At 42.7% G+C, this 12,993-nt stretch overlaps 1 protein-coding gene across 9 annotated transcripts in view; it reads left to right on the top strand.

Annotated features, from left to right (window-relative positions):
- fto (FTO alpha-ketoglutarate dependent dioxygenase) overlaps positions 1-12,993 on the top strand; it is a 416,062-nt gene that overhangs the window by 151,080 nt on the left and 251,989 nt on the right. For 5 of the 9 annotated variants that reach the window (XM_078544253.1, XM_078544254.1, XM_078544259.1 and 2 more), the window contains exon 8: positions 6,853-6,977. The exons of 3 other annotated variants lie outside the window; for them this stretch is intronic. In XM_078544253.1, the coding sequence (XP_078400379.1) occupies positions 6,853-6,977 (125 nt within the window). Of the gene's footprint in view, positions 1-6,852; positions 6,978-12,351; positions 12,988-12,993 lie in introns of those variants that run through there. One more of the 9 variants, XM_078544255.1, reaches the window with a different exon arrangement.

Here is a 12,993-nt window from a genome sequence, read left to right as displayed (position 1 = left end):
AAAACAAAGCATTTCAACTGTAATTTTAAAAAAAATTCATTCATGGGATGTGGGCTTCGCTGGCTGGGCCAGCATTTATTGCCCATCCCTAGTTGGATTGTAATCATTGCTCTTTCCCTATAGCTTGACGTGCCTGATAAATTCCCAGTTACAGTCACCAGAGTTACTATGGTGGTTTGTTGAATAACATAAATATATTTATAAAAAGGAGATTGCTAATGAGGGAAGCTGAGTGATATAGAGAAGAACAGAAGAATTGTTACTTGGTACGTGACTGGCTAGCCTGAGGTTTTCTGTAACAGTGGAGGGACCAGACGTCAAATCCCATTTCCTGACCTAAGAAAGGAGTTATTTCATCAGTGTTAGTAACTACATTTTGCATGAAAGATTTAAGGCATTTTGGAAAGCTCAGCCTATAGTCCGACTATATATGCCACTGGCCTAACTACTCACTCTCCAAGACCAAATAGCCAGACAAGGGCAAGACACTGAGTCTGTGCTAAATTAATGTTTCTTTTCCATAGATCCAGGGGCCAAATAATATACAGAAGTATGAATTACTTAATGCTTCCTCTGTTCCATATGGCCATTCATGTCTTTGGCAATTAATCACAAACACAATCAGAGAATGGTCCCAAATGCATTGGTGTCAGTGTTGAGCTGTACCTGTGCCAGTTGTGATGCAGGGCTTGTAGGCGTACAACAGTAGCGCAAAACACTGATGGCTGTAAAGCCTAAGAATCTGGCCTTTGGAACAACCTCTTCTGATTGCAGTTTTTCTTCCTGAAATAAAAATCCTTTTCTCCTCATGTCAAAAGCAGACAAATTACTGAGTGCAGCTTAGTTTTTTTCTCTGTGCAGAATTGTAAACAAAGCATGTTACCTAAGTGGTTAATATTTAAACCATGACATGCCAACATTGTTGTGACATAGCTCAGAGGCAATGAGCTTCTCCTTAAGCTATCATTGGGAACCAAGTCTTAATGATAAACAGGCTCTAAGACTCTAATGCAACTGGTTGCAGGATTTTTGAGCCACCCACATCCATTGATTATTGTCAGTTGTCTGCAGAAGAGAACTGGAGAAAATGCAAAGCAGTACTAATATTTTCCACCTCCATATTGGATGTTTACTGTAGTAAAAATGTGTTAGTAGATGACATGAAATTATTTGCATACTGTTCCAAACTGAAAATGTAATTTGTTTGTTCAGAACTTCCAAGAAGCTTCAGTTTGTAAAATTAGAATTGTAGTGTTGTCCCAAGGCTTCTATCCATTTGCTTGTTTTTTGCCCTTTCTCCAGAAATGGCTATGAAATTCTATAAGGTGGAAAAATTGGTTCGGGAATCATGATTAACCTATGCGAATTGCTGATGCTGTTCATTTAAATGATTGTAATGTGCAGCCAGCACCACACAGGTTGTTGAACGGCTGCATGCATGAGCAGGGATTGTAAAACCACGAGAGGCTAGCACAACTTAAAACTAGTTTGCACTATACTTAAAGCCAGCTTGCAACTCTTTAAAGGGGAGGTGCATTCTAACTAGAGCAGATGCTAGAACTGGTTGCAGTGGAGAGTGTGAACAAGAAGAACACTGAATAATGGCATGACTTGGCAAAGAGTGGGCTCCCAAGATTTTCCAATGCTACACTGGAGACCTTGTTCAAAGAAGTGCAGAGGAGAAGTGGACAAAGTCTCAGAAGGCAGTGGGAAGCTTAGCTGTGACAGTCAATGCCAGGAGTCAAGACCTGAGGACCTGGATGCAGTGCTGAAAGAAGTTCAATAGCCTCTTAGGAGTCAAGTTAGTAATTGCATCTTCAAATGTCATACCCCATCAATTGTCCTACTGGCCTCACATACTGCCCCACGTACCCACAACTCATCTGTCAACATTTGTATGCATCATGTCACCCTCAAACACTAAACTCTTACCAAACTTTTGCAGATGAGGTAGTGCATGACCAGAAGGAGCAGGAGCTAATCTCTGGGGATATCGGGCATGGCTGCATGACCTGATATTCATGGGGAGACTGTGTTCACCTCATTAGAGTGAGATATGATTGAGGCCATAGCTGACAATGGAACTGAAACCATTGAAGATGCTCACACCTAATCCTTCTCCTTGCATCCTATTTTGCCATTTTCTCACAATCTCTTCTGATTTACAAGCTGCAGATGGTGTAAGCATGCACCTCCTACTTTTCCTCCCTGCCCTCACCACTGCCCGAGCCTTGTGCCTTTCTCCTTTCAGATACCCAAGACCTGTAACCTGATTAGGCAATGGTGGAAAATAAGAAGTTAGAGAGCATGAAGACAGTGATGAAGAATAAAGGCCATCACTTGCTGTCTCACTCGCAGCCACCAACTGAGATCTGACATTGTGCATACTTTGGAGGATTATTGAGAGGCAAGAGCTGCACCTAGGATAATGCAGATGACAGCTAACCAGAGCATGAGATTGCACACAAATTCTTCTTTAGTGGACTTAGATAAGATCATCAATGGGGAAGCCTACAGTAAAAGTCACACTGTAATGCTTGGTGCCTTAATAGCTGCTAGAAAGCCTGTGGTCACTGTCAAGGAACAATGTGGCATCTGACACCAACTTGGCACACAACTTTGTGCAGAACTTGGAGCCCGTTCTTTCCTGTGGGAAATGGTGGTAAATTCCATTAACACTCTTGCAGCCCCATCTTGATGCAGCATCTGATGGCCGATGTCTCAGCTTGTGAGACTCCTGTCTCACTTCTGCTAATGCCTTTGCTGTTGCCTGTCGACCAGCGAGCCCAGACTGCTGCCACCCAAGCCAAGATGGTGTGTGCTTTGTTTTTCCTTCAAGGTCACCTGCAGCCTCATTCACTGAAAGTCATCCGCCTTCTACCAGCCACCAATGTGCCGCAGTCACAGCAGTAGCACTGCATGAAAGCACTAAGATAGGGAAATGCACACTAAATGCACAAGGGTGTTTAGTTGACTTTTGTTATGGAAAACTGGATGTCTTGAGTTCTAAAGTTGGTTAGGAATGTTTGTTTTGTGGTGGGTGTTACTTCAGCATTGTGGTCAAGAGGACGTTGTGAGGATCAGTAACAGGGGAAAGGTAAGATGTGGGACAGTTGATGAATGGAGAACTGGGGTTGCGTGCACAACTACCATGTCGGATGACTTGATCCTGGACAGCCAGGCCGCAAAGTGGATGTTCTTTCCTCCTCCTCTGCAAAGTGGATGTTCTTTCCTCCTCCTCTGTCTTAGTCGTTCTGTATATCTGGTGGTTAGGGTTGTGCAGGATGCAGCAAACCACAAAGAATCATGTTACATGCAATGGTGAATACTGCAGGGCTGCACCAGAGTGATCTAGGCAGCAGAAGTGTTGCTTAAGTACCCCAATGGTCTGCTCAGCGACATTTTTATGTGAAACTATGGCTCACTTTATGTGCACGTGTGCATGGGTTGCACAGCAGAGTCATAGGCCAGGTGGTCCATGGGGAGCCCTTGCCACCCAGCAGCTATCTCTCTGTTTTGTCATGATGGCTCAAATGTAGATGGTACAGCTGACTGCCCCAGAATGAAGACATCACAACTGCTGCCAGGACACCAGGCATTGATTTGCATGTATGTTGCTGTATATGGCAGCACATCAACTGCACACTGAGGGAGTCAAATTCCTTCCAGTTGTGGTATATCTCAGAATTTACCTGTGGCACCCGCAAAGTGACGTGTGCAATCAGTGGCACCTTGCAGCTTGGAAGGAATTCGACTCTCTCAATGTGCAGTTGGTGTGCTACCACATACAGCAACATATATGCAAATCAATGCCTGGTGTCCTGGCAGCAGTGGTGAAGCTAGGTGATTTCTCTGCTTGCTTCTCACTGGCAAGAGAGAATGAAATCTATTCAGCTACCTTTGCATACAAGCCTCCCTTATGCAAGAGTGGATGGTGAACTGGGTGATAATGCAAATAAATACTGCTCCAGGATGGAAGGAGCCAGAAGCATGATAATTCATGGGCATGGACATCCTCACAGCTATTGGCAATGTCGTCCTCACCCTCTGATGTTTGACTGCATAAGGTGGCAAATTCAGTGAACATCTCATGGTGAAGTGAAGATGTCTGAGGTTGAGAAAGGAAATTATTCCCTGAATACCTTGGGGACTATTTTTTTTTAATTATTCATTTTATTGGGTGTGGGCATCACTGGCTAGGCTAGCATTTATTGCCCATCCCTAATTGCCCTTGAGAAGGTCGTGGTGAGCTGCCTTCTTGAACCGCTGCAGCCTCTGTGGTGTAGGTACACTCACAGTGCTGTTAGGGAGGGAGTTCCAGGATTCTTACCCAGCAACAGTGAAGGAACAGAGATACATTTCTAAGTCAGAATGGTGAGAGGTTTGGAGGGGATCTTCCAGGTGGTGGTGTTCCCATGCATCTGCTGCCCTTGACCTCCTAGATGGTAGTGGTCATGGGTTTGGAAGGTGCTACCTAAGGAGCCTTGGTGAGTTTCTGCAGTGCATCTTGTAGATGGTACACACTGCTGCTACTGTGGGTCGGTGGTGGAGGGAATGAATGTTTTTGGAAGGAGTGCCAATCAAGCAGGTTGCTTTGTCCCTGATGGTGTCCAGCTCCTTGGGTGTTGTTGGAGTTGCATTTATTCAGCCAAGCAGAGAGTATTCCATCACACTCCTGACTTGTACCTTGCAGATGGTGGACAAGCTTTGGGGAGTTGGGAGGTGAGTTACTCACCACAGAATTCCTAGCCTTGACCTGCCCTTGCAGCCACAGTATTTATATGGCTAGTTCAGTTCAGTTTCTGGCCATTGGTAACCCCAGGATGTTGATTGTGGGAGATTCAGCGATGGTAATGCCACTGAATGTCAAGGGGTGATGGCTAAATTCTCTCCTGTTGGAGATGGTCATTGCTTGGCATTTGCATGGTGTGAATGTTACTTGCCACTTGTCATCCCAAGCCTGGATATTATGCTGGTCTTGCTGAGAACCTTTCTCCCTCTGGTCCTTCTCCCTTTTTGAGCAGCTTGGCCTTCTCTCTCTTGCCTCTGATCATTCTCCTTATCATGGTGCAGGCAAGGGGATAGCAACGAGTGCACCCATGACTGGGAGCAAGTCACCTGAACAGAAGTCATAAACTTCACCACGTGCCACATCACTTCTTCTTGACTTTCGCAAATTTAAAGACAGTAGAAATCATCAAACGCTTCTACTAACTCAGCTAGAGCTAGTGGAAATCGGTCAGCAACTAATCTGAAAGCAGTTCATGACATCTTTCCCACTGCTAATCATATGTTGAACTGCAGGAGGATAAAAGAGTTTGTCAGCTGGAGCGTTGAGGTCGAAAATGACACCGCTGGTGCCAAATCACATGTTACCCATTACATATTGACTGATGTCACAATTTGGTGCATGTTCCTTGTGCCCATAGAGGTGTCAGCTGTGGCTCAGTTCATAGCACCCTCGCCTTTGAATCAGAGGGTTGTGGGTTCATGTCCCACTCCCGGAAACCAAGAACTGTGATTGTACTCGAACGAGTTGCAATCTGTGACTGTTGATAACTCGAAAGAATTTCCTTGTGCCCATAGAGGTGCCAGCTGTGGCTCAGTTCATAGCACCCTCGCCTTTGAATCAGAGGGTTGTGGGTTCATGTCCCACTCCCGGAAACCAAGAACTGTGATTGTACTCAAAAGAGTTGCAATCTGTGACTGTTGATAACTTGAAAGAGTTTCCTTGTGCCCATGTTAATGCCCTTACCAAAATGTCACCTGGTGCGGCTAACAGAAGTGCGTGCGGATACCATTTTGGACCTGAAACAGCATTTTCAGCATGGAAAATAAGGGCACTAAGCTAATGTACCCTGTCATTTTATTTTAGTTCATGAGCAATTTCTTTAAGTGCGCAGCCTTTTAAAATTTTTTTATGCACATTAATTTAAAGGAGCAGACTTGTGCGCGGTCTGTGGTGGGACTTTTAAATTGATTGCAACATGCAACTGAATTCTGCGCTCAATAATACAAAGCTTTGGGCCTAGTGCGTACCTGTGCTTACTCTGCCTGTTTAGGTCAGTGCTCACCTCTGTCTGTGCACTATCTGGAACCGGAGAGGTCATCCCTGTACGTGTTTGATGGCTTCAGGAAATAGAGGAAAGAAATTTTCATCAGCCTGTAAACATTTGTGCAGTTCAGGTCTTCTGCTAACAGAAGGTTGAGATAAGGCAGGCAATTGGGCTGCCCAAACTGTTTGTTTGTTCTCCTGACCTGTAGCCTCAAACATACTGTTAGTTGCAGTCAGAGCGATGCAAGTTTAAAAAATGTGAAAGCTTCACTCAGCAACAGATGACCGAGGGGCCTCCAGACAATTATCTGTCATTAACCTTCATTAAACTAATAAAGAAACAGAGACAGACAATCTTAGAAGGAAAATTGTTGGTGTAGTTTAAAATAGCAAGCATCAGTCGTAGTTGTTGAGTCAGTTGTTTTTAGGTGAGTTGTGCAATTGAGATGTGAGGAATGATTTTGTTTTTCTGTAACTATCTCTCCTGATAAAATCTTTGTTCAGGGTTTCTGAATTACCTGAACTTTTTGACCCTTAACTTTGTTGTGTTGGCCAACTTGCAGCCATTTATTTAAAGCTGAAAAGGTTCACCCCAAGTGCACCACATAAATTGACTTACTGGAAATAAATATATTATCCATTTTGATCATCAGTAACTTCATTTGCTTTATTGATCTGTCCATAGAAGAAGGGAGTAATAAAGATAATATTGATTATTTTGTTCCTTGTTTTATTTGCCAATGGGCAATTTTATTAATTTTTAGTTTTATTGCCTGCTCTTTTTAATTTTTTTTTAGACAAAGCTGTTGCTGTGTGAAATCAATAAGGCAGAATGGTCTTTAGAAAGAAAGCACCAAGTTGTACACTGTCTTTTGCCATTCCTTGAGGAGCGCCAGGAACTGAGAAAGAGCTGGATGGCAAGGTAAGGCTTTTGTTAATAGTCATCAGATATTTATAGTAACCACTGCTTCCTGTAGTGTATTTTTGTCTAATCGTACCAATTTCTTAATGAAAAAAATCAATAAAGACAATAAACGCTAAAATTAGTTGATGATATTATTGACTTTGTTTGTGAGGGAGGGTCTGTTAGTGTGTGGGGATTAAAGAAACTGGCTACAGATTTTGCTGACCCTTACATTGGACATTTTAATCAAAGGCAGGAGCTACTGCTTAAAAAATACATCTAGTCATCGACGAAATGCTGAAGTGTCTTGTGAAAGTTTAGCAGCAGCAGCAGACAGTATACAGGTTGTTAAAGCTAAAGCTGAAGGAAAATGTCTGGAGTGTGGTTTTACTAATTGTCTTGAAACTTTGCTGGAAAGTGTGCCCTAGAGGCTGATACACCTATGACCCCTTTTTGTTTGATGTTTTCCTACCCAATGACCCATCTTGAACATGTGATGCATGAGAGTAGCACCAACAGATTGTTAACATACACCTAAGTATACCTCATCAAAGCTTTAGGTTGACTGTTACTTATGATGCGAAGGCGACCTCTGTCATCTGAACTAAGCACCAACAATGCTAGCTATCAACTGCCCAATGTTGAAAGCAATAAAACATTCGCCATGATACTTCCATGCTGTTACAGCAGAGCTCAGCCATTGTGTATGTTGTCATTACATGGAAAACTATGTGTCAAAGCAGGAAATAATTAGCACTTGTATTTTTCTAAAAAATCAGTTGGTTGTATTATACCAATTTACTTTCACTGGTGAAGGGAATCAGCTGGATTTGATAAGGGTAGCCCTCAACCTCCCACTTCCTGAATGTGTTGAAGTGACTACATCACATGGGGTAAAGGCTGCAGTTTGTTTGCCACAACATAGCTTCTGATGGGCAATCTGTTATAGCTGTTCAAGAGGTGCTCAGGCCATTTGAGCTGAACATTCTTGACCTTTTCAGAGAAAAGGTCATTACTTGGTCAATAAAATGAGAGGTGTTACGGATGGCAAGCAAACATTAAAACTGCCAGCTGTGAGATTTTAGAACACATTTGTCTGTCTGTTTCTGTGTCCGAACTGCTGTAGACTGGTAAGGTCAAAATACAATAATGAAAATTATTTGCAGATTACACTGAGGCTTTACCACATTAGCGCAGTAAACATGCTGAATGCTTATTGAGGCAGGATGCATTGGGCTTGATAAATGGACTGTAAAGATGCCCATCTGGCTTCTAGGCTGCCTTTTTAGGGGAGGACAGATTCAGAAAAAAAGGCATGGTGGATGTAGATCTACTGACCCATAATGAATCAAAAGTATAGATTAAGAAGAAAAAGTGTGAAGGAAAGGGGCAAGTCTAGTAGAGGATGAATATATGATGAATGAGAGAGGGAGGTTCACATTGTGATGAATAGGAGGAGATTGATTGTAGGAAGGCAGACCATGTTCAAACTGAGAGCACAGCCTTAAAATGCTGAGAATGAAGCTCGACTCTAAATGAAGATGTCGAACTTTTAGTTGTGCTTGATGTTCAGCTGCCCGGGAAGCCCTGTGACCCGAGTGCATTTTAAGTTATACTGGATGCCTTTTGTTTGCATGACCCTTCGTGCTTCCCTACCTCCGTTCTTCACCTGTGTCACTTTTGTCTGCTAGTTTTGAAACAAATCGAGGCTATGCTGAATAGCTGTGAGCCCGCTTGCAAACAATAGAAACACTGCTTGATTAAATGCTACATTTTAACAGCCACCAGTTGTTGTTTGATTCCTCCAGAACATTTTCCTCTCACTGTCTCCCCCTTTTGAAACCTTATACCTCCTCCTTTTCAAGGATAACTAGGATATGTTTTTCTTTTCTTCATTATTCACTGTGATGGGTGTATTTGTGAAGGACAATGAAGAGATTTTTTAAAACTAAGCTGTAAGATTATTTTGGAATCCACAGGAGAAAAGAAAAACCTGGATAAATCGGCAGCCTACTGAAAATGATGAAGTAAAGGCCTGGGATTCAGAAAGCTGGGACTTTATAGTAAAGAATTAGGAGTGTTAGTGTAGAGGTGAAAAGAGCTTCTGTCTGCTTTGCTAAAATTAATTGTGCAGAGAAGCCTAATGAAAGCAGCTTAGAAAAAGAACAGTTGTTCCTCGTTCATTACTAATGAGATTTTTCATTAAGTTAAATTGCTATTGGCTCGTTGAAAGGCAGAGTGAGGCTCTAAACCCTGAATGGACAAGTCTAGCTGGCTTACAAAGCACCTAAGGAGCCACATACAGGTATTTGGAAATAACGGCGGACTTGTCGACAGATGTTCAGGAGATCGTGTTGGTTAGACTCATATTTCTCTTCCAGGCAGCATATACTATGTACGTCAGTCCAGGTGCAAGGTGGCCTTGCCAATAAAATGTCTCCTCCCAGCTCTGAAGCTCATCCCCACATCAGGGTGCGGGGGGCTGTAATTAACACTCAGAAGGTTCAAGCTTTACTGGAGTGACGTGTGCTGTAATGATGGTGTTAGCTTCCTTAATTTCCCAGTTTCATCATCAATTATACCATGTGTTTCAGCCAGTTGGTGCTACCCTCCCATTGTTAATTATAACCTACAAGACTGTTTCAGTTAATTTTATGGCAAGCATATTGTCTCTTCAAGGCTCCCGAGCAGCTCATAAATTATCTTGAAGGTGAAATGTAACTTGGGGAAATAGTTATGAAAATTCCATCCATCTCGCTTAGGAGGCGCAGCTGCTACTGTCAGCTGCATTGCCACTGCATTGTGAAGGAATTATGGTGGGTCAGGCCTAGGAGGCTGGGCCCAGGCTGTCACCACAGAGGAAGCCTGTCCTGGCCCTGTCAGACAAGCACCTTCTGCCTATCCCCTGTGGCCTCTCCTTTCAAGCAGTAAAAGGCAGCCTGTGCAGGTGTACAGTCCCAGAGCTGTCTGTGTTCGTTATTTAACAGGAACCTTCTTTAGGTAGGCAGGTATACAAAGACCTTCTTCTTTACTGCTGTCATGATGAGGAGTGGCATTACAACCGGTTGAGGTACATAACTTGCTAACAGTATTATGTTCCCTAACCCCCCCCACCCCTACCCCACCAAATCAAACAGTTATTAAAGGATCCTGATTGAAACCTTAACAATAAAATCATATTAAATTTAAGCGCAGAGGTGCTGTTCTTCACCTAACTAATTTACAATCATCCATATTTGTTTCTTTTTACTTTTATTTCAGCTTTTTTCTCTTCTCTTAGTGCATTGTGATTTTATAGATCTGGAACATTTGGGTACTTATACACCTGAATTTGGGTTCTAACTAGGCAGCGCCCTGTTTACTTGGCTCCTGCTTGGCTGGAAAACTAATTGACCTCTAGGAAACAACTTGTGAATACCAGGACACATGAACGTACAAAACTATCTCAGCAGTCAGAAATTTAAATGTTTACAAAGTGAGCATGGAGAAGTCCCTACTCTCTAAATGTTTAAGTTGAGCATAGTAGATATTCAAAATGCCCATGCATCCTACAGATCCTGTGAATATCTTGCAAAGCAGGTTTATTGCAGCACAAGATTCATATCCCATACATCATCAAACTGCAGCAATCTGAAACTACAACCTCCAGGGAGTCTAACATCATTTCACTCCTGAGAGAAATTGGTGGCCGACTCCAGATTTACATTGCCAATTTAGTATTGTTGTGAAGCAGACATTAAAGTAACAGTGTAAATGCATCTCCCTGTAACTCTCAAAAGTAGCTATTCTTCACACTCAAGCCCAGACTCTGACTGCTGATGGATTATTCAGGTGTGAGGAGGCATCACAAGCAGAGCTCCATTCTGTCCTCCCTTCACCCAGTATCCACATCCATGTATTTTCCAGTGGGTGAGTCATGAGCTACTAGTCATGATTGGGAGCTGTAACCATGAGGCCAATTGTAATATGTCTAATGCCATCCAAACTGAGATTGATTATTTCAAACTATTTCTGGCCTTTAAAGCTCAATATCAAGCTAATTGTTGTTAAGTTTAAAATGTTCACTGTAAGGAAAGATTACAAAGAGGCAGCTCGGCAATGTGAATACTGGTGTAATAATATACTATGCCACAGAGTGATAGAATACTGATAGAATACAAACTTCCGTTAAGAGGCATAGGCATCAACTGAATATTGTTCTATGATTAGAGAAGCATGGCTCATCCCGACATTGAAAAGAATAGAAGAATCAAGAGAAGTGGAAAATAAGTTTGAAATTAATGAAATTTAATTGATGCCCCAGTGAAAAACACAAGGTGAAATAGTTCAGCCTGGGTCAACAAATGGCTAGAAAAGGCTTCCCAATTCAGCAAATTGATTCACTACGTAACTGAATCATACAAACCAAGAAAGCCTCAGATGTGATCCTGGGTCAGGGCTGAGTTACCAGATGAGCAATAGTGGTGTTAGGGATACTACAATTGGTTTCAGTGCCTCTGATGTGAGGGAATGGGTAGAAACTCAGCATTTTAGCTCGAAGTGCACCTAAGAATGTCAGGTGAGGATGGGATCAGGCACTCTGTGGTCAAATAGCCTGACAACAGTCACTGTTGAGTGTTGTCACACATGAATAATATAAGAACTTAGAGAGGTGCATGTGGGGTGCAAGTTATATCCCATACAGGTTATAAACAGGACTATAGCCCTCTAATGGAAGGATATGCACAGAAAATGTAATTGGGGTGATTTCAGTCACATTTTTAAAATTGGATATTCCTGATGGAAGTGAGGCAACAGAATCAAAACTTTGAGTGTGGTTGACCCAATGTGTTAACAATCTCACTCGGAATGCTCAGATTTAAATCTGGTTCTTAAAAGCAAAGTAGGATAGAATCCATGGGGTAAATTTTCTCTCCGTTGGGCGGGCTGGTCGGGAGCGGGCGCAGGTGGGTATGCAACCGATCGCGGGTGGTGCCATTTTACGTGGGTGGGCCAATTAAGGCCCGCCCAGCGTGACGTGCACCTAGAAGCGCTCAGCGCTACCTGTGCAGGCAGAGGGAGGAGGGAGAGTCGGGACGTGCACTCTTTCGCACGTGCGCGCGAAAGAATGCAGAAATCTCCCTGAGGCACAGAGCTGCCTCAGGGAGATTAATTTCATTATAAAACATTGTAAAAAAAAAAATAAAATCACTCAGACATGTCCCCTCATGTGACATGTTTATGAATTTTCATAAAACATTTTATTTAGTTAATAAACCCTTCATGAAACCTCATCCTGCCTGTGGATGAGGTTCCATGAAGGCCGCCTGGGCTCTTCGCTTGCCCGCCAACCTTAAGGTTGGACGGGCACCCCTGACAAGATCTCTAATTAGTTCATTAATTACCTTAACAGGCCTTTGACAGGTCGGCAGGCACGTAGCCGACTCCTGTGTGCGCCCGCTGAACTGAAGATCCCGACGTCACCACACGTAATTTTACATGGGCCCTGCACGTCGAACAGAAGATTCTGCCTCATAGTACAGAAATAGTGAAACTTCTAGGGTCTAGTGACTGTATGATTAAATATGGGTTTAGCAGTCAGTACCAATACAATCCTAGATGAAGACATAGTAGTTATGAGCAGGTGTGGTGTAGGGAGCCCCAGGAGTGGATTATGAACATGGCTGATGATTTCATTGGTTGCAGCAGAGGTTATTAAACCAGGCTAAAACAGGTAACAGCATCACCACTGGAACAGTCGAGAGTAAGTGCTGTTACCATTACCATTATCATTACTATGTTACCTATTGATTTCAACATACTGGAAGTGTCACTGTATTGCCATCTCAAAGATTTTTACATGTAAGATATAATTTTTAAAATTTAACTCAAATAAATGCAAAGGAATCTGGAAAGTATTGCTGAAAATCTTTCAGTTGAGGGAAAATGTGACTTTTAAAACTATGATATGTTGAAGTTGCAAGATATTTTGTGTTTTATGGAAAACAAATTTAACCAATGGACCAAAATGGGTGCTTTAGGCAACTAAAATGGG

Source organism: Cetorhinus maximus, chromosome 6, assembly GCF_964194155.1.
Source record: "Cetorhinus maximus chromosome 6, sCetMax3.hap1.1, whole genome shotgun sequence".
NCBI lineage: Eukaryota > Metazoa > Chordata > Chondrichthyes > Lamniformes > Cetorhinidae > Cetorhinus > Cetorhinus maximus.
Note: the sequence above shows the minus strand (reverse complement) of the source record. Positions and strands in the feature narration are given on the sequence as shown.